Source organism: Xenopus tropicalis, chromosome 10, assembly GCF_000004195.4.
Source record: "Xenopus tropicalis strain Nigerian chromosome 10, UCB_Xtro_10.0, whole genome shotgun sequence".
NCBI classification, from domain to species: Eukaryota; Metazoa; Chordata; class Amphibia; order Anura; family Pipidae; genus Xenopus; species Xenopus tropicalis.
In genome coordinates this window covers 51,305,704-51,332,629 of record NC_030686.2, presented here as the reverse complement: position 1 = coordinate 51,332,629, position 26,926 = coordinate 51,305,704, and the positions used below count along the sequence as shown (strand labels likewise).

General features: G+C 50.5%; 1 protein-coding gene across 8 annotated transcripts in view; it reads right to left on the bottom strand.

Annotated features, from left to right (window-relative positions):
• bptf (bromodomain PHD finger transcription factor) overlaps window positions 1-26,926 on the bottom strand; it is a 47,775-nt gene that overhangs the window by 20,030 nt on the left and 819 nt on the right. For 6 of the 8 annotated variants that reach the window (XM_031894246.1, XM_031894244.1, XM_031894249.1 and 3 more), the window contains exons 2-13: window positions 17,988-18,810; window positions 11,593-11,810; window positions 11,150-11,293; window positions 10,765-10,938; window positions 9,635-9,850; window positions 9,271-9,455; window positions 8,128-8,483; window positions 7,885-8,016; window positions 7,358-7,487; window positions 6,982-7,114; window positions 6,251-6,481; window positions 85-2,341 (exon numbers count right to left, since the gene is read on the bottom strand). In XM_031894246.1, coding sequence (XP_031750106.1) covers window positions 85-2,341; window positions 6,251-6,481; window positions 6,982-7,114; window positions 7,358-7,487; window positions 7,885-8,016; window positions 8,128-8,483; window positions 9,271-9,455; window positions 9,635-9,850; window positions 10,765-10,938; window positions 11,150-11,293; window positions 11,593-11,810; window positions 17,988-18,810 — 4,999 coding nt within the window. The remainder of the gene's footprint in view (window positions 1-84; window positions 2,342-6,250; window positions 6,482-6,981; window positions 7,115-7,357; window positions 7,488-7,884; window positions 8,017-8,127; window positions 8,484-9,270; window positions 9,456-9,634; window positions 9,851-10,764; window positions 10,939-11,149; window positions 11,294-11,592; window positions 11,811-17,987; window positions 18,811-26,926) is intronic. The other 2 variants (XM_031894248.1, XM_031894247.1) reach the window with 2 other exon arrangements.

The following is a 26,926-nucleotide window of genomic DNA, read 5'->3' as shown; positions in this document are numbered from 1 at the left end:
ACATTAACAAGATACAGCAGCTATGCTACTTATTTGTGTAATATTAACCTGTAAAGGAACCGAGAGCAGGTAAGTATTACTAACCTCCATGTAATTCCAAAGGTAGGTCTGGGTGAGGGATAGGGCCAAATATCTTGCACAGGCTTGGCATTATAATTGAAGCCAGGAACCTCCCGTATACCTCCCTTGCGACAGAGCCTTTTCAGTTCGTCGTTCGGCAGGACAAAGATGCTCTTTTTGTTACTCTTGGTAACGAACTTTCTGTAAGATGGGAGAGCGGTCCCTGAGCGCATCTTTTTTGGCCGGGTGAATTTAATGAGTTTAACTTTGTCTTTAGTGGAATATTCTTTGCTGACGGTTACAGAGGACAGAATGGTGCCAGCAGCAGTGGTCAGTGAATCTTTAACAGTTGTGGTCACTGTGGCTTTACTGTGCTCCTTTACAGACACCGCTTCAGTATCCGTGCTTGGGTCGGGGACAGTGGCCTTTGTCACGGTAGTGGTTTTGGTGATGCTGGAAATAGAAGTGTTCTCTGTGGATGAAACGACAGTGGTCTCTGCACGGTTAGAAGACTGACAAGACACTTCAACAATTGTTTTAGATACGGACGTGGTTGACATTGTGGTAACTTGGGTGACGACAGTTGTAATTTGGGTCTTCCCGCTGGCGTCGGTGTGCACACCATTATGCTCAGCAAAATCACTGCTCACACTAGAATCTTCCCCCGATGTGAGGGAAGAAAGGTTTCTTTTCTGCACCTCGTCGGTGTCCATGGCTTCCGTGGCAACAGGCAAACTGTCTCTTGTGCTTGAGGACGGAGAGATTTTTCCCGTAAAATCAAGACATTTTTCCTCAGACACAAACTTTTCTGAATGAGATGCCAACTTTCCGTCGCCCACATTCAACATTTCTTTTAACTCCCCATCAAAGAACCTAGAGTGTTTCTCTTGTGCACCCTCAGTGCTAATGTCCCCATTCATGAGAGGTTTGTCGGTGGGTTCCTTTGATTTAATATCATGTTCAGAGACAATTTTTGAGATGTTGTTTGCCTTTGGCTCAATGGGCCGAGCATTCCTCATCTCAGCCTTTATATCACTGGCTAAGCCCTCATTAGAATCCTCATCTTTCCCATTGACCTGAGATGCTGCCATGTCCTCTGTGCCATTTCTCTGCTTTACATGTTTGTCCCACTTATTGCAGTGTTTGTCACCGGTATGTTCCAGAGAGTTAGCATCCCTACCCAGTTTTTCATCTTTCCCATTAGCTGTGGGGTTTGGGGAATCTAATAAACCATCACACAGTGACTTGTTGGCTGCAGATTTCGAGCAATTTATTTTTTCTGCTAAAGGCTCAGATTTTGCAAGTTGGCTTTTGATCCTTTCATCCTTGCTACTCCAGTCATCGGACGAGCTGCTTCCCTTAACCGCTTTCCTTTCTGCTATACTGCAGTCCTTCTCCTCCCCCCCAGAGAGGGATTTGGGCTTTTCAGTTAAATGCTCCACTGTCTGACAATGGGTTTCAGCTGCTTCTTTACTGGCCAAACAGCTTTCAGGACAGTCTAGATCTCCTGCAAGAACCACAGGAGAAGGCTGGACACTACTAGTTCTGGCATCAATTCCCACTGAGAAACTTGCAGAAATGTCTTTATTTGATCCTTTACCTTCTGAAGCAGTTAGAGGAGAATGGCAGTCCCCTGTTTGCCTGGGATTATCTGACTGCGCAGAATTCAATGCAGCTGCCTGTGTTGGCCCTAGAGCTTCTGAGCATCTCTCCTTTCCTTCCCTCTGAATTACATTAGCTTGGTTGTAGCCAATACTCTCTGTTTGTTGCTGGCTCTCCAGGCTAGGAACAGATAAGGAATGGTTTTTTGTGGCCTCAGTTAGAGGGAGCATACCTGAGGGCAGTGTGTTGGGTTTAGCACCACCAGTACCAGTACAGTTCTCATTAGGTTTTGGAATTTCAGTCTTGTCTAAGCTACCCCCATGAATAGCCGATACTTTGTTAGCTTGGCTGCTGATTAAGTTGCTGCTACTGGAAATGCTTTGTGGCTGAGAGGATGAGATACTTGTGCCATTTTTGGCAGCATGCTCCAGTTTTAATTTCTCTATGCGCTGTTTTTCTTCCAGTGTGAACTGCTTGACGCGTCTTTCAAGTAGCCCATCTAGCCGGGATGTTTTTACCTTCTTTTTATACCATGTTCTGGCCTGGAAGCCCTCACTAATGTTGATTAAATCTGCATCTGGAAAAGTCTCTTTCCTACAAGATTCAGATTTGACTTTGTCAACTTCCATTGCTTCTTCCTTAATTGTATTATTGCTTTCACAGGGCAGGTCTTTTTGATCTGTAAGTACATAATGCAGAGAAGTAAGTACAACGGGGTTATCTTGCAGCACAAAGGATTCAATTATTTGCATTCATATTAGATCTACATAGTGACGCAGTGCACAGCAAAGTGGTAATCCCCAAAGCAAAGTAGCCTTGAGAGGAAACTTCGGGCGACTTCACAGTGATGCGTATGCCATCCCACCGACAATTGGGATGGAATTGTGGGGAGATTAGTCGCCCGTGGAAACAAAGATTTGTCATGGGGCGACTAACCTCCCCGTCTGCCACAGCCCCTAAGGAGCACTATACGAGCAGATAAAAGAATGCCCGGGTCATGCGGTGGTTCTGAACAGACGCACATCTCCATCTCGCCGTTCCTGGAGGACTCATTAAGCCACTAAGCTCACAGAAATACCGGATTTACAACCACTATTCTTAATCACCTGAGCTAGTAACTATGACGACAGGCAGCAAAGGCAGAAAAATTCAATCTCAGGGTAAGCCGCACGGAACCCTACACACGAGGCCTACAATTTCATGCAGTAACAATATGGCGGATGGTATCAATTCTACTCCCACAGCTTCACCACAATCTGATTGGGGTTCAGACACGGCAGACTCAGACCCAGAAGCTCACCCACAATACTCGGGAGACTCTATCCTAATGGGCAGATTTAAACGCCTACTACAGGCTGAGCTCAACGCAGTGGCCACAACAATCACAGACCATTTAACCCAAGAACTATGTGACTTAGGCCAACGCACAGCAGCAATCGAGGATAAAGTCGATGACTAAAGCTGGTCATACACGCAACGATAATATCGCAAAAAACCTAATTTTGTACAATATTTGGTGCGTGTATGGCAACTCGGCGAGGCAACTGATATCACAGGAGGCTGCTGATAATGGTCGACTCGCTGATCGGGCAGGTTAGAAGATATTAATCAGGCACCATTGTAGGCGCCGGAGCCAAAGGGAAAAGGGAATCATTTAACCATTAAATAAACCCAATAGGGCTGTTCTGCCCCCAATAAGGGGTAATTATATCTTAGTTGGGATCAAGTACAGGTACTGTTTTATTATTACAGAGAAAAGGGAATCATTTAACCATTAAATAAACCCAATAGGACTGTTCTGCCCCCAATAAGGGGTAATTATATCTTAGTTGGGATCAAGTACAGGTACTGTTTTATTATTACAGAGAAAAGGGAATCATTTAACCATTAAATAAACCCAATAGGGCTGTTCTGCCCCAATAAGGGGTAATTATATCTTAGTTGGGATCAAGTACAGGTACTGTTTTATTATTACAGAGAAAAGGGAATCATTTAACCATGAAATAAACCCAATAGGGCTGTTCTGCCCCAATAAGGGGTAATTATATCTTAGTTGCAGCCTTTCTCAAAGTTGCCAAAAAACAGTACATCTAAACTTAAATACCCTGTGTGGCGGGAAACTCGATAGTGACGTGTCAGAATGACGTATACACTCTGTGAACTTAATTACATAATATAAAATATATATATATAGTTTAGGAGGGGAGGTTGGGAATGTGCGGAATAGATAGAGTAACAAAGGTAGAGCTGACATGTCAGAGCCAGAACAGGTCTTTCCCATGACTTCATTTAAACATTTTTTGTCCTATTTTGGGTTAATTATCCATAGCTAAGGATTTATAATCGGCTGGTTGTTGTACTCCTAAGTATTTGATAGTTTTAGTTTGCCATTTAATTTCAAAATTAATCTCCAGTAATTTTTGAGGTGGGGCTGGAGGTTTAAGCTTAGGGCTTCTGATTTGGAGGCATTAATTTTAAGCCCCGAAATTTTGGTGGAATTGGAGAGAGTATCACCAAAATGTCGGGGCTTTACTGGAGATTAATTTTGAAATTAAATGGCAAACTAAAACTATCAAATACTAAGGAGTACAACAACCAGCCGATTATAAATCCTTAGCTATAGATAATTATCCCAAAATAGGACAAAAATGTTTAAATGAAGTCATGGGAAAGACCTGTTCTGGCTCTGGACATGTCAGCTCTACCTTTGTTACTCTATCTATTCCGCACATTCCCAACCTCCCCTCCTAAACTATATATAGAGAAATTACAAAAAAACTTTCACTAACTGTGTAGAATGGGAAAAGACCACAAATCAACTTTAGGAGGACTGGGCATCCCTAACCTGAAGGGATATTTCACCGCAGCTCAATTGACTCATCTAATACCCTGGCATTTAACAGAAGGAAAGCCACTATGGGCTATCGTTGAACAAAACTCTCCACTGAATATCTCTTTAAGAAATATACTCAGGACTACCTAATCCACCTCCCAGGTGCAAAATAATCCAATAGTAACTCACCTGATAAAACTTAGGGACAGATCAAAAGACCCCTATAATCTCTGCTCTCCACATAAGACTGCTGCATGTCTCATATATAACATGGACTTCAAACCAGGCCTGCCACCGGCAAGATTTCAATAGTGGGAACAATCTAACTTATGCACTATACATTCACTGAGCAGCTCTAATATACTCCTGCCATGGCCAAGGCTTCGGGATACCTACAAACCCCACATAATGAATGGCTCCACTATCACCAGATGGCAAGCTACATCAGACCCTTACATAAAGACAAACATTACCCTCCTCCCACTGCAGGATTCAGTACCTTGCTCCATAAATGTACTGATACAAGAGACTTCTCAAAAGATCCTACACCAATGGTATTTGGTACTTACCAAAATATCTAACTGGTACACATCTCCACATCACCATTATGTTTCCGAGCATGTAACCAACAAGGCACCTTCATACATACTTGGTGGGACTGCCCAGTTCGCTATTGGATAAGAATTTACACCTTAATCACGGCCGTCACAGGCCTATCACTTCGGTAGACCCCAGCAGAAGCTCAATTGCATAAAAACATTTCCGGTAGTAATAAACACTTAAGGAAACTAATTACCCATATCTTCTCTGCAGCGAAACAAACAATAGCTAAAGCCTGGAAAACACCACTGGTTATAAACTCTGTAAAATCCAGGCTGGACAACATGCTAACTATGGAAAGACTTGCAAGCATTTTAACAGGACAACTAAAATGCCATAATAAAATTTGGGCCCCTTGGATGACTTGCCAGAATATCCCTATAAACCTATATGGCTAACCACATTAGCCTCCAAGAATACCCCTCTCCAACCCTTCTATCCCTAACAGTATGGCCCGAGCCTCAGGCCTATAAAATATGCTGACTGATAAAAGAACTATCCACAAGACTTTATCCCCAAGTTATACCCATGTTTCCTTTTTATTTCTTTTCTCCTCTCCCCCCTTTCCTTTCCTTTTTTGATTGGTTCCATATATGTACTTGAGTTATATTTCATCCCAACCCTGCACCATGGGAAACCCCAAAAGGTGCACCTTTGTACAATGTTATACCAACTGCAAAAAAAAATTATTAAAAAAAAAAAAAAAGAATGCCCAGAGAAAACATACAAATTATAGGTATGTAACTGTGCAGCAAAGCTTTCACATGCTATGTGCTGATCTGAGAACAGAATCACTGGGGTCTGTATCTGCCATTCATCAGTTACACATACCCTCCCTGCTGCACGGCTTGCACACAATAGTGACCACATCCCTACGCTTATCTGTATAAAGCTTCTAGCACAGAGCACTAAGACTGGGCCCAGACTAGCACAGAGCACTAAGACTGGGCCCAGACTAGCACAGAGCCCTAAGACTGGGCCCAGACTAGCACAGAGCACTAAGACTGGGCCCAGACTAGCACAGAGCACTAAGACTGGGCCCAGACTAGCACAGAGCACTAAGACTGGGCCCAGACTAGCACAGAGCACTAAGACTGGGCCCAGACTAGCACAGAGCACTAAGACTGGGCCCAGACTAGCACAGAGCAAACCTACCTTTGTCACCTATGGGAACTTTCTCTGCATGAACTTCCATCTTCTCGTCTTTTTCACTCTCCTCTTTTTTCATTTGGTCCTTTACATTCACTGAATCGGGTATAGCTTTGGAATTTTCTATTAGACCATTGTCAGACTCCTCAGGCTTTAAGTTGTCTTCTAATTTAACCTTTTCCAAGCTGTTCCTTTTGTCTAATGATGGCAGACTTTCAGCGTTCTCTCCTCCCTTAACTGCAGTAAAAATATAGCAGGAGAAATATTACTGCTTGCTACAGCAGCAGAACTCAATTGCCTGGCTGTGGATTAAAGTGATACTGACACCAGAGAGTAAATCTTTTTTTACATCTATCATAACATTGTCTTTGCAAGAACTTTATAATTCTGCCATAAAAATATTTGCCTGAGGCATTTACATAACCTGTCTGATGCCCCGTGTTCCTCTATGAGGGGGCGGCCATATTTGTCTGTTACCATTAGAAGCTGTAACCGACAGGCTGAGAAGGGACAGTCAGGTTGGCAAAACAGTCAGGTTTAGGAACTTCAAGTAACAATTACTTACAAAACCAAACCGTCAACATGACCTATAGGAAGCTTTTTATGTATAATTATATTTTGAAAAGTAGTTTTTTCGTGTCAGTATCATTAAAGGGCTTTTTACTACAATAAACAAATGACTACACAAAGAGCAAAGTGATTCGGGGTACAAGGAAGCAGCAGCAGAAGTAACTCACCAAGGTGTTTCCTATAGGAGACATTTGTGTTTCCAGGAAAGCGAGGAACAGACCTAGATACGTGTGTTTTACTGACCCAGCACCAACCTCCATAGCCAGTGACTCTATACTCCTCTCCTTTTTGTTTCCAAACCTGTTTGGTAAAGACATTGAGCTGATTAGGATTCTGAATCTGTTTAAAGAAACATGAAACCAAAAGAAAGAAGATGCAGATGAACAACAAAATGAATCTCTTTGGTAGGAAATTTCCGGTGAGGAGACCATGTATCTCAGACCAGCCCACGGTTATGCAATCTGTGTGCTTATCCTACACTGAATAGATGCAACACAGGCCTCCAACATGAGAGCAAAAGCGCAGAATATCCTGCAGCAGTACCTGGTGTTTCACGGGGAATGAATACTTCACCCACGTGGCTTGTTGCATACTCTCCTCCTCCTCTTGCTTTCTCTCCTTTTTCTTGACCTTGTCCTTTTCTTCCCTCTCCAGCGAGGTCATTCTACGTAACCTAAGAATGCAAAGAACAAAACACAGATACTTATGGTTGCAAAAGGGCACAAGGAATCTAGAGTTATTCATGTATAATTTTCTATTCAAGGAAACTACCATAATACTTCTCTTTAGTTGCAAGCGTGGTGCTAAGAAGTAGGTGGAACCTTTGATATGCAAAAGTTCTCCAACTTCTGCCAAATGCAAGGCAGCTGCAGTCTCAGACCCATTATGGAGTAGAAGGAGGCTTTAATACAGGAAGATGACCAGGCAAGGAGGCAGTTAAAGGGAACCTACTGGGGCCAAATTGTATTCCCCACTGGAGGTGCAGGCTAATAGAGCAGGCAATCCGGTTGGGGGAAACAATACTATTTTTAGGGAAATAATGCAAGTTTTGTAATAAGATTTGATCTTACCTTGTGTGGCCTAAACAATCCCTCCATATTGGTAGTATGACAACAGGTTTGATGGCGCACTCCAGGATTGCTATGGCAAGCGCAAACTCTCGGGGTTTGCTACACATCTGAACTGCTTTTATCCAATTTGACCTAAATAAAAGAAACACAGTATACAACAGTGATACCAAAAATGCAAAGACTAGGAGGCAGTTTTGTTGGTTTAACAGTCAACCATGTGTGCCGATCCAGTAAAGGCATTACCTGTGCGAGGCCCAGTTGGGGTGAAGGAAGGACGCTGGGATATTATTTTCGAGCTGTACTATGGTCAATCTCAATGTGGAGACTGTCAGTACCTTGGATCCATGCACGGATCCATTCCATTTAAACTCGCCCAGGGGTGACATGCAGAACTTGTGCGACAAGTGCCTTCTTTTGTCATGGTCTTCTCTGTGCTGGTGTTTATTCAGTGCAAAAGAATTGGTGGTGTACTGGTTGTGATACACACGGTATTTGCCCTCCTGGCCCAGTTTAAAATAATGACTCAGGGTGCCCCTCATGATCAATTCCTTCCTGGTACTGAGACGGGAGATTTCACCTTGAGAATTAACCACCAGAACCTGTTACAGCAAAACAAGAACATATTAATACAGTAAAATGCTGCTCCTACATAAGCCACCCCCCTACAGCTACTTTCCTACATGTGACTTGATATCTATGAAAACAGAGTAGACAAGAGTTAACTGCGCTTTCTTCAGCTTATGGAAAGACACGGGGAAACCATGCTACCAGCCCTAAATGTCTAGCTGATCGGGTTTCTAGAGGTCAGTATTAGAAATCTTCAACTGAGCTGAACCTGAACCACTGACAGAGTCGGGGTGGGGGGGGAGAGTAAGAAGCTCTGTAATGTTTCTCTGTATATTCTTCTTGTTTAATGAAGCATAAACACCAGTGAAGCACAAGTGGAGTAATTGTTACAGGGATATATTGCAATCAACGAACCCAAAGCAGAAAACTCTACAATCCTTGAGTACTCAAGGAAACTCAAAGAGTCCCAGTTTCTGACCACTGATAACAAACAAATGAATATTACGTTCATAAAGGTACTGCAGCCAAAAACCAAGGCTCCATGTGAAGGCATGCAAATAATAAGGCAGCAAATGCCACGATGTATTCAATAGTTTCTTTTAGAGTCAAACCTCAATTCTGAATGGATCCTTCACCAGTTTTACCAGTTGCTTGGGTATATTTTGGAATGGTCTAAGTGCCACCAGAAAGGAGGAGGCTAAGCCAAGCAGCAGAGAAAAGGTTTACCCAATAATAACTAAAAGAAAATCAAAAGGGCAAGTTAGGAGTCCACGGAGTGCAGCTTGGTCCACATGTGGCCGATTCAAAACAAACACAAACCTCTCTGCCTTCCTTAAAAATCTTATTTGCTTCATGGATTGCAGATGACACCTGATGGTTCTTCAGCAGACTTAACTTGCTGTCTGGGTTCCTTAGTCTGGTCACCATGCGAGAGGATCCTTTCCCTGCGCCCAAACAATCACTGTACTCAAAGCTGATCTTCTCCGATTTTACGTCTGTTGGTGCTGAGAAAGAAAGGTAATGCCGTAAACAAAAGGATGGCTAGCAGTGTCCCTGCAGCTCCCATTAGCCTAACTGCAGAGTCAGAGGCTATCCCCTGCGGTGACATTAGGTCATACAGCTTGCACATAGAAAAGGTCTGTGGCCACTAAATGCCACAAAGCAAGAGAGATCATTAGGTTACCTGTTTCATCAGGATTGATGGAAGCAGGGCTCTGTCTGCCCTCAGCGCTCTCACTGCTGTCACTCTGTTTCCTGGGCTCGTTCTTGGTGCAGGGTGAATCCTGGGGGGTTGTACCGCTGCTGCCATCTTCTCTGCAAGCTTGAAAGGCTGGAGGAATGTTTGGACTGGAGACTGCATCAGGCAGATTGGCTTCATACAAAAGGGAAGATAATTTATCTAGAATATTTCACAGAGAGAGGGACTTATTTAATAACCAGACAGGACAAGAGGTTTCAATATAGTAGTTATATATTTTTTTTTTAACGAATCCTTTTGTCTTTCACAAACCGAAAGCTAAAATCCTCCTTATTAAAGGAACAGTAACACTAAAAAATGAAAGAGCTTTCAAGTAATAAAAATATAATGCACTGTTGCCCTGCACTGGTAAAACTGGTGTGTTTGCTACAGTAACACTACTATAATTTATATAATAAGCTGCTGTGTAGTCACGGGGGCAGCCATTCAAGCTGGAAAAAAGGCACAGGTTACATAGCAGATAACAGATAAGTTCTGTAGATTACAATAGTGTTTTATCTGTTATCTGCTATGTGCCTGTGCCTTTTCTCCTTTGAATGGCTGCCTCCATGGCTACATAGCAGCTTATTTATATAAATTATAGTAGACTTTCTGAAGTAAACACACAACTTTTACCAGTGCAGGGCAGCAGCACATTATATTTTAGTTACTTTTATACACTTTCATTTTTTGGTGTTACTGTTCCTTTAAAAATGTTTATTTCAGCCACTTTCAACCAGAAAAGCAAGTGGATCCCTGAAATGACCAGCGGGGGGCAGTACAACCATGTAAACTATAGCCTCCAAAGCCGCCCTGCTACAGTACTAATAGTTATTTAGGGGCTGGATATTTTGGAAAATTCAAAAATCTTAAGTTTTGGTTGCAGCAACATTTACATTTCTGTGCCCCGCTTATATATCAAAGCAAGTCAGAAAAGCAGGTCATACATCAAGTGTTGCCAAGGAATAGCGGTCTGAGAAACTGTAGATAAATAACCCTAAATGTGGGAAAGAGAGAGGGAAAGAAGCACCTAACATATACGTAAGAGACAGCTTGTTGCATGTACAAGTGTGTACCTGGCTGAGCAGCAGAGGAAGACTTATCTGTGCCCTTCTCAGCTTCTGCCACCTTGCTGCAGTCTTCTGATGCCCCTGGAGGTGGCGCCTTTGCAGGAGAAGCAGCAGCTTCAGCCGAGTTGGAACCTGGCTCTATAGATTCCTTTCCAGCAGTTTTGTCTCCATCAATGGGCTCTAAGGGGAAATACGGAATTCAAGGCGGAACAAAGAGATACACCCTACAAACGGGCCCTGGGAAATGAAAGTTATTGGTGGCCCCACACACAATGAAGTGCTACCCGCTCTATCACTGGCATACAGGGCTCAACTACTCACTCACAGGGGGCAGTGGGCAAGGGCCACATGGCATGAAAGTGACAGACCTGACTCACTGGGGGAGACTCACCTGCTGGGCCCATCGCCTCTGTCTCTTCTGTCTCTGCTTTTCCCTCCTCTTTACCCTTCACAATCGCCCCGGCACCATTTTCTTCGGAAGGTTTCTTTTCCTCCAACAAACTCTGCCTGGCCTTCGTTCTCTCCAAGATTTCCTCTACAGGATAAAGAAACAGGTTTCTCCGTGCTCCCTAACAATCCAATGTGCTGATCACACGGAAGCGAGGGGAAAGATCCATTAGGCAGAAATGGATTTGGGGTACAAGTATAATATATAGAAATGTACAGTGCAAGTGACGGGGCTTTAATCACTTTATTTGATGCCCTGGGAAGTACTCAGTAAGGATAGAGAAGGTTCCCTGGCCCGACCATACTGAGCCCCCATAGGGCAGCCTGCCCCGAATACCCCACACTGTGCAGGATCCCCCCCGGCAGCAGCAAAGCTCCGGCTCTTACCATTGGCCACAGACAGGTAGGACCTGTTGTTTCCCCGAGCTTTGTTAGTCAGCTCCTCGGTTATATCCATGTGCCTGTAGATCTCCTGCTGCAGCTCCTCCAGGGTTTTACTGAGATCCGCTTCCCAGTAACTGCCATCTAGACATTCCATCACTTCTGCCAGCTGGACTTTGGTGCTATAGTACCAGATCTTCTTGTCAGTCTCGGAGTATTCCTCTCTGCACAAAGAAATAGGAAAGTGGGCAGCTGTACCCAGCACAGGTATATCCCTGCCAGAGAGCTCTCACAATGCCCAACGCTACGGTAATGCTACCCACAATGTAATGGGGCTAGTGCGTGGGGCTAGTGCGTGGGGCTAGTGCGTGGGGCTAGTGCGTGGGGCTAGTGCGTGGGGCTAGTGCGTGGGGCTAGTGCGTGGGGCTAGTGCGTGGGGCTAGTGCGTGGGGCTAGTGCGTGGGCTAGTGCGTGGGGCTAGTGCGTGGGGCTAGTGCGTGGGGCTAGTGCGTGGGGCTAGTGCGTGGGGCTAGTGCGTGGGGCTAGTGCGTGGGGCTAGTGCGTGGGCTAGTGCGGGGCTAGTGCAGTGGGGCTAGTGCGTGGGGCTAGTGCGTGGGGCTAGTGCGTGGGGCTAGTGCGTGGGGCTAGTGCGTGGGGCTAGTGCGTGGGGCTAGTGCGTGGGGCTAGTGCGTGGGGCTAGTGCGTGGGGCTAGTGCGTGGGGCTAGTGCGTGGGGCTAGTGCGTGGGCTAGTGCGTGGGGGCTAGTGCGTGGGGCTAGTGCGTGGGGCTAGTGCGTGGGGCTAGTGCGTGGGGCTAGTGCGTGGGGCTAGTGCGTGGGGCTAGTGCGTGGGGCTAGTGCGTGGGGCTAGTGCGTGGGGCTAGTGCGTGGGGCTAGTGCGTGGGGCTAGTGCGTGGGCTAGTGCGTGGGGCTAGTGCGTGGGGCTAGTGCGTGGGGCTAGTGCGTGGGGCTAGTGCGTGGGGCTAGTGCGTGGGGCTAGTGCGTGGGGCTAGTGCGTGGGGCTAGTGCGTGGGGCTATTAAGTGGAAAACGGTTTGCTGTGTGCACGGCGACATTTAACCCTTCCATATCCTAATATAATTCGGTCATTATAATTCAGATTCAGTTCAGTATTTGCTTCCAATATGGATTTTTTTAAAAATATTTTTCAGTGCTTTAAGGAAGAAGTAACCTTTTTTTTTCTTTTTTAAAATTACTCAAAACATCTCATCTGGTTTCTCATTTATAAGCTGAAATCTCCAGCCCCTTTCCTCTACTTCCTGGTACAGAGTGAAGCCCCACCTTCACTTCCTGTTCCGCTCCCCTGATCTCTCTGACTACAGGGGGCCGTGGAAGAGCCCTGTGTGCAGCCTTGTGGGAATACACAGAGAAGGAGGAGCCAGTGGGCGGTGGCAGCAGATTTGTTTCTGTGCCCAATCACCAGTGCCGGACTCACTGTGCATTCCCACAAGGCTGCATAGAGGGCTCTCCCACTACCCAGTGCTGCCCAACTTCTGTGGTACTGAGGGCTGGAATTTTTCTGGCCTACATGGTGGAGTATGGCACACACAGGCAGGGTAGGGCAGGCAGAGTATGGCACACACAGGCAGCGTAGGGCAGGCAGAGTATGGCACACACAGGCAGCGTAGGGCAGGCAGAGTATGGCACACACAGGCAGCGTAGGGCAGGCAGAGTATGGCACACACAGGCAGCTTAGGGCAGGCAGAGTATGGCACACACAGGCAGCATAGGGCAGGCAGAGTATGGCACACACAGGCAGGGTAGGGCAGGCAGAGTATGGCGCACACAGGCAGCATAGGGCAGGCAGAGTATGGCACACACAGGCAGCATAGGGCAGGAAGAGTATGGCACACACAGGCAGCATAGGGCAGGCAGAATATGGCACACAGGCAGGGTAGGGCAGGCAGAGTATGGCACACACAGGCAGCATAGGACAGGCAGAGTATGGCACACACAGGCAGCATAGGACAGGCAGAGTATGGCACACACAGGCAGCATAGAGCAGGCAGAGTATGGCACACACAGGCAGCATAGAGCAGGCAGAGTATGGCACACACAGGCAGCATAGGGCAGGCAGAGTATAACACACACAGGCAGCGTAGGACAGGCAGAGTATGGCACACACAGGCAGCATAGGGCAGGCAGAGTATAACACACACAGGCAGCGTAGGGCAGGCAGAGTATGGCACACACAGGCAGCATAGGGCAGGCAGAGTTTGGAACACACAGGCAGCGTAGGGCAGGCAGTGTATGGCACACACAGGCAGCTTAGGGCAGGCAGAGTATGGCACACACAGGCAGCATAGGGCAGGCAGAGTATGGTTATTCTGGGGGTTGTTTAGAGTAATAGTGTAGAGGAAAAAAAGTTTACTTCTTTAGTAAATATAATTGTTATTAAAAGCAGCATTTGCTGAACTCCTGGTTATGTTGCAAAAGTCATTCTCCCCCAGCGGGTCAGCTCTGTCAGGCTGCTGCCCTGGTTTCACTGTTTCAGGGGTCGGTCTCCCCCCAGTGAGTCAGGTCTGTCAGGCTGCTGCCTTGTGTTACAGTGTTTCAGGGGTCAGTCTCCCCCAGCGAGTCAGGTCTGTCAGGCTGCTGCCCTGGTTTCACTGTTTCAGGGGTCAGTCTCCCCCCAGCGAGTCAGGTCTGTCAGGCTGCTGCCCTGTGTTACAGTGTTTCAGGGGTCAGTCTCCCCCAGCGAGTCAGGTCTGTCAGGCTGCTGCCCTGGTTTCACTGTTTCAGGGGTCAGTCTCCCCCCAGTGAGTCAGGTCTGTCAGGCTGCTGCCCTGTGTTACAGTGTTTCAGGGGTCAGTCTCCCCCAGCGAGTCAGGTCTGTCAGGCTGCTGCCCTGGTTTCACTGTTTCAGGGGTCAGTCTCCCCCCAGTGAGTCAGGTCTGTCAGGCTGCTGCCCTGTGTTACACTGTTTCAGGGGTCAGTCTCCCCCCAGTGAGTCAGGTCTGTCAGGCTGCTGCCCTGTGTTACACTGTTTCAGGGGTCAGTCTCTCCCAGCGAGTCAGGTCTGTCAGGCTGCTGCCTTGTGTTACACTGTTTCAGGGGTCAGTCTCCTCCAGTGAGTCAGGTCTGTCAGGCTGCTGCCTTGTGTTACACTGTTTCAGGGGTCAGTCTCCCCCAGTGAGTCAGGTCTGTCAGGCTGCTGCCTTGTGTTACACTGTTTCAGGGGTCAGTCTCCTCCAGCGAGTCAGGTCTGTCAGGCTGCTGCCCTGTGTTACACTGTTTCAGGGGTCAGTCTCCCCCAGTGAGTCAGGTCTGTCAGGCTGCTGCCCTGTGTTACACTGTTTCAGGGGTCAGTCTCCCCCAGTGAGTCAGGTCTGTCAGGCTGCTGCCCTGTGTTACAGTGTTTCAGGGGTCAGTCTCCCCCAGTGAGTCAGGTCTGTCAGGCTGCTGCCCTGTGTTACACTGTTTCAGGGGTCAGTCTCCCCCAGTGAGTCAGGTCTGTCAGAGCCACCAGGACAGCAAATAAAAAAAGACTGCTTTAAACAGCCATTATATATATATATATTGTATGACAATATGTATATTGGAATGTTGGAAAAACTTATTTTTGGGGTTGACTTGTCCTTTAAGCATGAGTGAAGGAGCCCATACAGTGTAGCACTGCCCACATAACAGTATTACATTGTATTTTAACAATTTCTGCTGAAAGAATAATATCATTATCAGTGAAGAAATCACTTAATACATTAATAGAAATCATGACAGATGGTTTTTGTCCTAAAAAGTCAGTGGTTCCCAACCTTCCTAATGCCCCGCCCCTTTAATACAGTTCCTCATGTTGTGGGGACCCCCAGCCATAAAACTATTCCTAAGCCCATCGGAAATATGTGTTTCCCAAAGGGGTCCCGACCCACAGGTTGAGAACCGCTGCTCTACATAATACATCAGCCTGCAGCCTTGTGCCTTTATATGGGGGGCACAGAACCCCTCAGTGACTGCTAATATCCTTATCATTTACAGTAGGGGGTACATTATCCCTTATAATACATGAGTGATACTCAGAGTTCCCTGTATAACTCAGCCTGCAGCCTTGTGCCTTTATATGGGGGGCACAGAACCCCTCAGTGACTGCTAATATCCTTATCATTTACAGTAGGGGGTACATTATCCCTTATAATACATGAGTGATACTCAGAGTTCCCTGTATAACTCAGCCTGCAGCCTTGTGCCTTTATATGGGGGGCACAGAACCCCTCAGTGACTGCTAATATCCTTATCATTTACAGTAGGGGGTACATTATCCCTTATAATACATGAGTGATACTCAGAGTTCCCTGTATAACTCAGCCTGCAGCCTTGTGCCTTTATATGGGGGGCACAGAACCCCTCAGTGACTGCTAATATCCTTATCATTTACAGTAGGGGGTACATTATCCCTTATAATACATGAGTGATACTCAGAGTTCCCTGTATAACTCAGCCTGCAGCCTTGTGCCTTTATATGGGGGGCACAGAACCCCTCAGTGACTGCTAATATCCTTATCATTTACAGTAGGGGGTACATTATCCCTTATAATACATGAGTGATACTCAGAGTTCCCTGTATAACTCAGCCTGCAGCCTTGTGCCTTTATATGGGGGGCACAGAACCCCTCAGTGACTGCTAATATCCTTATCATTTACAGTAGGGGGTACAGTATCCCTTATAATACATGAGTGATACTCAGAGTTCCCTGTATAACTCAGCCTGCAGCCTTGTGCCTTTATATGGGGGGCACAGAACCCCTCAGTGACTGCTAATATCCTTATCATTTACAGTAGGGGGTACATTATCCCGTATAATACATGCACAGAGGTGCTTGTAGGTTAGCACAGCAGCTAGCCCTGGCACACAGGCACTTACAGGGGATGCCACAGCAGCTAGCCCTGGCACACAGGCACTTACAGGGGATGCCACAGCAGCTAGCCCTGGCACACAGGCACTTACAGGGGATGCCATAGCAGCTAGCCCTGGCACACAGGCACTTACAGGGGATGCCACAGCAGCTAGCCCTGGCACACAGGCACTTACAGGGGATGCCACAGCAGCTAGCCCTGGCACACAGGCGCTTACAGGGGATGCCATAGCAGCTAGCCCTGGCACACAGGCACTTACAGGGGATGCCATAGCAGCTAGCCCTGGCACACAGGCACTTACAGGGGATGCCATAGCAGCTAGCCCTGGCACACAGGCACTTACAGGGGATGCCATAGCAGCTAGCCCTGGCACACAGGCACTTACAGGGGATGCCACAGCAGCTAGCCCTGGCACACAGGCACTTACAGGGGATGCCATAGCAGCTAGCCCTGGCACACAGGCACTTACAGGGGATGCCATAGCAGCTAGCCCTGGCACACAGGCACTTACAGGGGATGCCACAGCAGCTAGCCCTGGCACACAGGCGCTTACAGGGGAGGACACAGCAGCTAGCCCTGGCACACAGGCACTTACAGGGGATGCCATAGCAGCTAGCCCTGGCACACAGGTACTTACAGGGGAGGCCACAGCAGCTAGCCCTGGCACGCAGGCACTTACAGGGGATGCCACAGCAGCTAGCCCTGGCACACAGGCACTTACAGGGGATGCCACAGCAGCTAGCCCTGGCACACAGGCACTTACAGGGGATGCCACAGCAGCTAGCCCTGGCACACAGGCACTTACAGGGGATGCCACAGCAGTTAGCTCTGGCACACAGGCACTTACAGGGGATGCCACAGCAGCTAGCCCTGGCACACAGGCACTTACAGGGGATGCCACAGCAGCTAGCCCTGGCACACAGGCACTTACAGGGGATGCCACAGCAGCTAGCCCTGGCACACAGGCACTTACAGGGGATGCCACAGCAGCTAGCCCTGGCACACAGGCACTTACAGGGGATGCCACAGCAGCTAGCCCTGGCACACAGGCACTTACAGGGGATGCCACAGCAGCTAGCCCTGGCACGCAGGCACTTACAGGGGATGCCACAGCAGCTAGCCCTGGCACGCAGGCACTTACAGGGGATGCCACAGCAGCTAGCCCTGGCACACAGGCACTTACAGGGGATGCCACAGCAGCTAGCCCTGGCACACAGGCACTTACAGGGGATGCCACAGCAGCTAGCCCTGGCACGCAGGCACTTACAGGGGATGCCACAGCAGCTAGCCCTGGCACGCAGGCACTTACAGGGGATGCCACAGCAGCTAGCCCTGGCACACAGGCACTTACAGGGGAGGCCATAGCAGCTAGCCCTGGCACACAGGCACTTACAGGGGATGCCACAGCAGCTAGCCCTGGCACACAGGCACTTACAGGGGATGCCACAGCAGCTAGCCCTGGCACGCAGGCACTTACAGGGGATGCCACAGCAGCTAGCCCTGGCACACAGTGGCAGGAGAGTGGTACTTACATAATGAGCCGCCTGTTGAGAAACCAGTATTTCCGTCTGTTCCTGTCATAGCCAATAGGCTCGTGCCTAATATACGGCTTGGTTTTTTGGATTTCAGCCACGCAGTCGTTCACTCCAGGCACCTTATGTGCCACACACACCTCACACTGCCATTCGTCTTCCGGGACCTCCTGCAGAGGGGGCTTAACGCACTCCAAGTGGTAGACGGCCGAGCAGGTCTCACAGCAAAGCAAGTCGCCCAGTTTATGACAAACCCGACAGTGATCGTCGTACTGGATCACCCCCTCGGACATGAGTTCCTCGCGGGCCATGTTGGTTGTAAGAAACTGATCTACTAAAAAAAGAAGAACCTGCACTTTGCTTTCGATTGGTCCGTAGGGGTACTCTTCTACCTCCTGGTATGGAAGCACGTGGTGGTACTCTCGGTCGCTCTCGCAGTACACTCGCAGCACCTCCGGCCACGTCATACCATCGATGATGTACAACGTGGAATTCACGCTATCCTTCAGATCCGCAGGCCCAAACGTGGTGTTGGACATGTCCTCCTCCCGCAGAACGGCTTTCAGAAGCGCCACGTGAGTCTCTGCCATTAGAGTGCATTGTTCCTGACTGACGAGAGCGGCACAGAAGTCCTCAAAGCGGAAAGGAGAGAGGCGCAGCACGGTGCCAAAGTTCCTCAGCACCTCGTAGATGGCAACCACATTCAGTAAGTGCTCGCCGGGCAACAGTAAGTCTTCCGAGGACTTGGGCAATTCCAAAGGAGGGATGTCTTTCTCCTCAAATATTGGAGAGCGGGGGCGATGAATTCTAGGTTTTCGCCTTCCTGTGGGGAAAACAGAAAAACGTTATTAGAAGAAGAATCTTTAGTGTGAGCTTTCCTGGGAATAACGGCATTGGCAAGGGAAGTGGGGGTGCATATGGGGCTTTGCCCCCCCAATGGGTTGCCAGGCAGGACACAACCACCCCCCCAGACACCCCCATATATCAATCAGAGAGAAGAGATGCAGTTCCCTTTCCTGTACGAGCCCAACAGTCAGTGCCAGGGAGAGTGCATTGTACTGTAGGGGGGGCTACACACAACCTGGAGCAAACTGGTCTCGAGTGCATTGTACTGTAGGGGGGGCTACACACAACCTGGAGCAAACTGGTCTCGAGTGCATTGTACTGTAGGGGGGGCTACACAAACCTGGAGCAAACTGGTCTCGAGTGCATTGTACTGTAGGGGGGGGCTACACACAACCTGGAGCAAACTGGTCTCGAGTGCATTGTACTGTAGGGGGGGCTACACACAACCTGGAGCAAACTGGTCTCGAGTGCATTGTACTGTAGGGGGGGGCTACACACAACCTGGAGCAAACTGGTCTCGAGTGCATTGTACTGTAGGGGGGGGCTACACACAACCTGGAGCAAACTGGTCTCGAGTGCATTGTACTGTAGGGGGGCTACACACAACCTGGAGCAAACTGGTCTCGAGTGCATTGTACTGTAGGGGGGGCTACACACAACCTGGAGCAAACTGGTCTCGAGTGCATTGTACTGTAGGGGGGGGCTACACACAACCTGGAGCAAACTGGTCTCGAGTGCATTGTACTGTAGGGGGGGCTACACACAACCTGGAGCAAACTGGTCTCGAGTGCATTGTACTGTAGGGGGGGGCTACACACAACCTGGAGCAAACTGGTCTCGAGTGCATTGTACTGTAGGGGGGGGCTACACACAACCTGGAGCAAACTGGTCTCGAGTGCATTGTACTGTAGGGGGGCTACACACAACCTGGAGCAAACTGGTCTCGAGTGCATTGTACTGTAGGGGGGGGCTACACACAACCTGGAGCAAACTGGTCTCGAGTGCATTGTACTGTAGGGGGGGGCTACACACAACCTGGAGCAAACTGGTCTCGAGTGCATTGTACTGTAGGGGGGGCTACACAAACCTGGAGCAAACTGGTCTCGAGTGCATTGTACTGTAGGGGGGGCTACACACAACCTGGAGCAAACTGGTCAAGAGTGCATTGTACTGTAGGGGGGGGCTACACACAACCTGGAGCAAACTGGTCTCGAGTGCATTGTACTGTAGGGGGGGCTACACAAACCTGGAGCAAACTGGTCTCGAGTGCATTGTACTGTAGGGGGGGGCTACACACAACCTGGAGCAAACTGGTCTCGAGTGCATTGTACTGTAGGGGGGGCTACACAAACCTGGAGCAAACTGGTCTCGAGTGCATTGTACTGTAGGGGGGGCTACACACAACCTGGAGCAAACTGGTCTCGAGTGCATTGTACTGTAGGGGGGGGCTACACACAACCTGGAGCAAACTGGTCTCGAGTGCATTGTACTGTAGGGGGGGGGCTACACACAACCTGGAGCAAACTGGTCTCGAGTGCATTGTACTGTAGGGGGGGGCTACACACAACCTGGAGCAAACTGGTCAAGAGTGCATTGTACTGTAGGGGGGGCTACACACAACCTGGAGCAAACTGGTCAAGAGTGCATTGTACTGTAGGGGGGGGCTACACACAACCTGGAGCAAACTGGTCAAGAGTGCATTGTACTGTAGGGGGGGCTACACACAACCTGGAGCAAACTGGTCTCGAGTGCATTGTACTGTAGGGGGGGCTACACACAACCTGGAGCAAACTGGTCAAGAGTGCATTGTACTGTAGGGGGGGGCTACACACAACCTGGAGCAAACTGGTCAAGAGTGCATTGTACTGTAGGGGGGGCTACACACAACCTGGAGCAAACTGGTCTCGAGTGCATTGTACTGTAGGGGGGGCTACACACAACCTGGAGCAAACTGGTCAAGAGTGCATTGTACTGTAGGGGGGGGCTACACACAACCTGGAGCAAACTGGTCAAGAGTGCATTGTACTGTAGGGGGGGCTACACAAACCTGGAGCAAACTGGTCTCGAGTGCATTGTACTGTAGGGGGGCTACACAAACCTGGAGCAAACTGGTCAAGAGTGCATTGTACTGTAGGGGGGGCTACACACAACCTGGAGCAAACTGGTCTCTAGTGCATTGTACTGTAGGGGGGGCTACACACAACCTGGAGCAAACTGGTCTCTAGTGCATTGTACTGTAGGGGGGGCTACACACAACCTGGAGCAAACTGGTCTCTAGTGCATTGTACTGTAGGGGGGGGCTACACACAACCTGGAGCAAACTGGTCTCGAGTGCATTGTACTGTAGGGGGGGCTACACACAACCTGGAGCAAACTGGTCTCTAGTGCATTGTACTGTAGGGGGGGCTACACACAACCTGGAGCAAACTGGTCTCGAGTGCATTGTACTGTAGGGGGGGCTACACACAACCTGGAGCAAACTGGTCTCTAGTGCATTGTACTGTAGGGGGGCTACACAAACCTGGAGCAAACTGGTCTCGAGTGCATTGTACTGTAGGGGGGGCTACACAAACCTGGAGCAAACTGGTCTCGAGTGCATTGTACTGTAGGGGGGCTACACACAACCTGGAGCAAACTGGTCTCTAGTGCATTGTACTGTAGGGGGGCTACACACAACCTGGAGCAAACTGGTCTCGAGTGCATTGTACTGTAGGGGGGCTACACACAACCTGGAGCAAACTGGTCTCTAGTGCATTGTACTGTAGGGGGGGCTACACACAACCTGGAGCAAACTGGTCTCGAGTGCATTGTACTGTAGGGGGGGGCTACACACAACCTGGAGCAAACTGGTCTCGAGTGCATTGTACTGTAGGGGGGGGCTACACACAACCTGGAGCAAACTGGTCTCGAGTGCATTGTACTGTAGGGGGGCTACACACAACCTGGAGCAAACTGGTCTCGAGTGCATTGTACTGTAGGGGGGGCTACACACAACCTGGAGCAAACTGGTCTCGAGTGCATTGTACTGTAGGGGGGGCTACACACAACCTGGAGCAAACTGGTCTCGAGTGCATTGTACTGTAGGGGGGCTACACACAACCTGGAGCAAACTGGTCTCGAGTGCATTGTACTGTAGGGGGGGCTACACACAACCTGGAGCAAACTGGTCTCGAGTGCATTGTACTGTAGGGGGGGCTACACAAACCTGGAGCAAACTGGTCTCAAAAACCCACTGTAAATTCTATTACTATAATGTAACAATCAGAGCATTAATTACATTTCCCCCCCCCCCCCCCCAAACCTCTCAGATTTATACAGGGAAGTGCCTGCTCAATGGCTAAACCTGCAGCTCTTACTGGCAGCGTATATGCCCCCCCCCGGGAACCAATCATCTCAGTAACAAGGGGGATCCCTCTGCAATGTAATGAGTATCCCCCCCCAGCACCCAGCTGAATGGGCACAGTTACCATGCTACGAATGGCTCCATGTTGGCCTAGCCCTGGCACGGTTACCATGCTACGAATGGCTCCATGTTGGCCTAGCCCTGGCACGGTTACCATGCTACGAATGGCTCCATGTTGGCCTAGCCCTGGCATGGCTCTCACCCCCCCGTTATTGGAACATCCCCTTGACTAAAAGGAACAGGGCAATATTGCTTCTGGCAGACAAAACAAAGAATCTTTCTCATGCCCACGCTCAGCGCCGCAGGGGCCCACAGGCTGAAATGCACAGGTCCAGTCACATCACTGGAGGCAACTCTGGTTCCGTTCCAGAGCGCGCAGCATAATGTACCGACCCTTATCATTGGCTCGTCCCGCAGCGGCTCCTGTATGTGACTCTCACCCATATAAACCTATGGCTTGTGGCACATTGGGTTTTACCAGTGGTTTTGGGCCAATAATTGCTGCCGGCAGATGAGAGGTGGGTGCCAGTGGGCATGGCAAGCTGGCAAATTCCAGCCAAGAGCCACCCATGTGCCTAAACCCAGAGCCAAATGCCACATTGTATAATGAGAAACTGCCATTATAAGTGACTTCCAGCACACAATCTCTTGGCAAAAGCCCCCACTATGCAAGGAACCCCCCCACTGAGCAGAGATTCTACCCACGCAGGATCCCACTTGTCCTAGAGCCCCCAAATGGCGGCCCTCAGTTCCATTCAGGAGAATGAGAGATGGTGAGTGGGGCGCAGGGTACCCAGGGGCGCTGGCATGGAGTTTCCATTCAGGAGAATGAGAGATGGCGAGTGGGGTGCAGGGTACCCAGGGGCGCTGGCATGGAGTTTCCATTCAGGTGAATGAGAGATGGCGAGTGGGGCGCAGGGTACCCAGGGGCGCTGGCATGGAGTTTCCATTCAGGTGAATGAGAGATGGCGAGTGGGGCGCAGGGTACCCAGGGGCGCTGGCATGGAGTTTCCATTCAGGAGAATGAGAGATGGCGAGTGGGGTGCAGGGTACCCAGGGGCGCTGGCATGGAGTTTCCATTCAGGTGAATGAGAGATGGTGAGTGGGGTGCAGGGTACCCAGGGGCGCTGGCATGGAGTTTCCATTCAGGAGAATGAGAGATGGTGAGTGGGGCGCAGGGTACCCAGGGGCGCTGGCATGGAGTTTCCATTCAGGAGAATGAGAGATGGCGAGTGGGGCGCAGGGTACCCAGGGGCGCTGGCATGGAGTTTCCATTCAGGAGAATGAGAGATGGCGAGTGGGGTGCAGGGTACCCAGGGGCGCTGGCATGGAGTTTCCATTCAGGAGAATGAGAGATGGTGAGTGGGGTGCAGGGTACCCAGGGGCGCTGGCATGGAGTTTCCATTCAGGAGAATGAGAGATGGTGAGTGGGGTGCAGGGTACCCAGGGGCGCTGGCATGGAGTTTCCATTCAGGTGAATGAGAGATGGCGAGTGGGGCGCAGGGTACCCAGGGGCGCTGGCATGGAGTTTCCATTCAGGAGAATGAGAGATGGTGAGTGGGGCGCAGGGTACCCAGGGGCGCTGGCATGGAGTTTCCATTCAGGAGAATGAGAGATGGCGAGTGGGGTGCAGGGTACCCAGGGGCGCTGGCATGGAGTTTCCATTCAGGAGAATGAGAGATGGCGAGTGGGGTGCAGGGTACCCAGGGGCGCTGGCATGGAGTTTCCATTCAGGTGAATGAGAGATGGCGAGTGGGGCGCAGGGTACCCAGGGGCGCTGGCATGGAGTTTCCATTCAGGAGAATGAGAGATGGCGAGTGGGGCGCAGGGTACCCAGGAGCGCTGGCATGGAGTTTCCATTCAGGTGAATGAGAGATGGTGAGTGGGGTGCAGGGTACCCAGGGGCGCTGGCATGGAGTTTCCATTCAGGAGAATGAGAGATGGTGAGTGGGGCGCAGGGTACCCAGGGGCGCTGGCATGGAGTTTCCATTCAGGAGAATGAGAGATGGTGAGTGGGGCGCAGGGTACCCAGGGGCGCTGGCATGGAGTTTCCATTCAGGTGAATGAGAGATGGTGAGTGGGGCGCAGGGTACCCAGGGGCGCTGGCATGGAGTTTCCATTCAGGTGAATGAGAGATGGTGAGTGGGGTGCAGGGTACCCAGGGGCGCTGGCATGGAGTTTCCATTCAGGTGAATGAGAGATGGTGAGTGGGGCGCAGGGTACCCAGGGGCGCTGGCATGGAGTTTCCATTCAGGTGAATGAGAGATGGCGAGTGGGGCGCAGGGTACCCAGGGGCGCTGGCATGGAGTTTCCATTCAGGAGAATGAGAGATTGTGAGTGGGGTGCAGGGTACCCAGGGGCGCTGGCATGGAGTTTCCATTCAGGAGAATGAGAGATGGCGAGTGGGGCGCAGGGTACCCAGGGGCGCTGGCATGGAGTTTCCATTCAGGTGAATGAGAGATGGCGAGTGGGGCGCAGGGTACCCAGGGGCGCTGGCATGGAGTTTCCATTCAGGAGAATGAGAGATGGCGAGTGGGGTGCAGGGTACCCAGGGGCGCTGGCATGGAGTTTCCATTCAGGTGAATGAGAGATGGTGAGTGGGGTGCAGGGTACCCAGGGGCGCTGGCATGGAGTTTCCATTCAGGAGAATGAGAGATGGTGAGTGGGGCGCAGGGTACCCAGGGGCGCTGGCATGGAGTTTCCATTCAGGAGAATGAGAGATGGCGAGTGGGGCGCAGGGTACCCAGGGGCGCTGGCATGGAGTTTCCATTCAGGAGAATGAGAGATGGCGAGTGGGGTGCAGGGTACCCAGGGGCGCTGGCATGGAGTTTCCATTCAGGAGAATGAGAGATGGTGAGTGGGGTGCAGGGTACCCAGGGGCGCTGGCATGGAGTTTCCATTCAGGAGAATGAGAGATGGTGAGTGGGGTGCAGGGTACCCAGGGGCGCTGGCATGGAGTTTCCATTCAGGTGAATGAGAGATGGCGAGTGGGGCGCAGGGTACCCAGGGGCGCTGGCATGGAGTTTCCATTCAGGAGAATGAGAGATGGTGAGTGGGGCGCAGGGTACCCAGGGGCGCTGGCATGGAGTTTCCATTCAGGAGAATGAGAGATGGCGAGTGGGGTGCAGGGTACCCAGGGGCGCTGGCATGGAGTTTCCATTCAGGAGAATGAGAGATGGCGAGTGGGGTGCAGGGTACCCAGGGGCGCTGGCATGGAGTTTCCATTCAGGTGAATGAGAGATGGCGAGTGGGGCGCAGGGTACCCAGGGGCGCTGGCATGGAGTTTCCATTCAGGAGAATGAGAGATGGCGAGTGGGGCGCAGGGTACCCAGGAGCGCTGGCATGGAGTTTCCATTCAGGTGAATGAGAGATGGTGAGTGGGGTGCAGGGTACCCAGGGGCGCTGGCATGGAGTTTTCCATTCAGGAGAATGAGAGATGGTGAGTGGGGCGCAGGGTACCCAGGGGCGCTGGCATGGAGTTTCCATTCAGGAGAATGAGAGATGGTGAGTGGGGGCGCAGGGTACCCAGGGGCGCTGGCATGGAGTTTCCATTCAGGTGAATGAGAGATGGTGAGTGGGGCGCAGGGTACCCAGGGGCGCTGGCATGGAGTTTCCATTCAGGTGAATGAGAGATGGCGAGTGGGGCGCAGGGTACCCAGGGGCGCTGGCATGGAGTTTCCATTCAGGAGAATGAGAGATTGTGAGTGGGGTGCAGGGTACCCAGGGGCGCTGGCATGGAGTTTCCATTCAGGAGAATGAGAGATGGCGAGTGGGGTGCAGGGTACCCAGGGGCGCTGGCATGGAGTTTCCATTCAGGTGAATGAGAGATGGCGAGTGGGGTGCAGGGTACCCAGGGGCGCTGGCATGGAGTTTCCATTCAGGTGAATGAGAGATGGTGAGTGGGGCGCAGGGTACCCAGGGGCGCTGGCATGGAGTTTCCATTCAGGAGAATGAGAGATGGTGAGTGGGGTGCAGGGTACCCAGGGGCGCTGGCATGGAGTTTCCATTCAGGTGAATGAGAGATGGTGAGTGGGGTGCAGGGTACCCAGGGGCGCTGGCATGGAGTTTCCATTCAGGAGAATGAGAGATGGTGAGTGGGGCGCAGGGTACCCAGGGGCGCTGGCATGGAGTTTCCATTCAGGTGAATGAGAGATGGCGAGTGGGGCGCAGGGTACCCAGGGGCGCTGGCATGGAGTTTCCATTCAGGAGAATGAGAGATTGTGAGTGGGGTGCAGGGTACCCAGGGGCGCTGGCATGGAGTTTCCATTCAGGTGAATGAGAGATGGCGAGTGGGGCGCAGGGTACCCAGGGCGCTGGCATGGAGTTTCCATTCAGGAGAATGAGAGATGGTGAGTGGGGCGCAGGGTACCCAGGGGCGCTGGCATGGAGTTTCCATTCAGGTGAATGAGAGATGGCGAGTGGGGCGCAGGGTACCCAGGGGCGCTGGCATGGAGTTTCCATTCAGGAGAATGAGAGATTGTGAGTGGGGCGCAGGGTACCCAGGGGCGCTGGCATAAAGTACATTTGGGGGTGCAGGCTGGGGGCACATTTGGGGTACAGGGGATACATTTGGGGGTGCAGGGGATACATTTGGGGGTGCAGGCTGGGGGTACATTTGGGGGTACATGGGATACATTTGGGGGTGCAGGCTGGGGGTACATTTGGGGGTACAGGGGATACATTTGGGGGT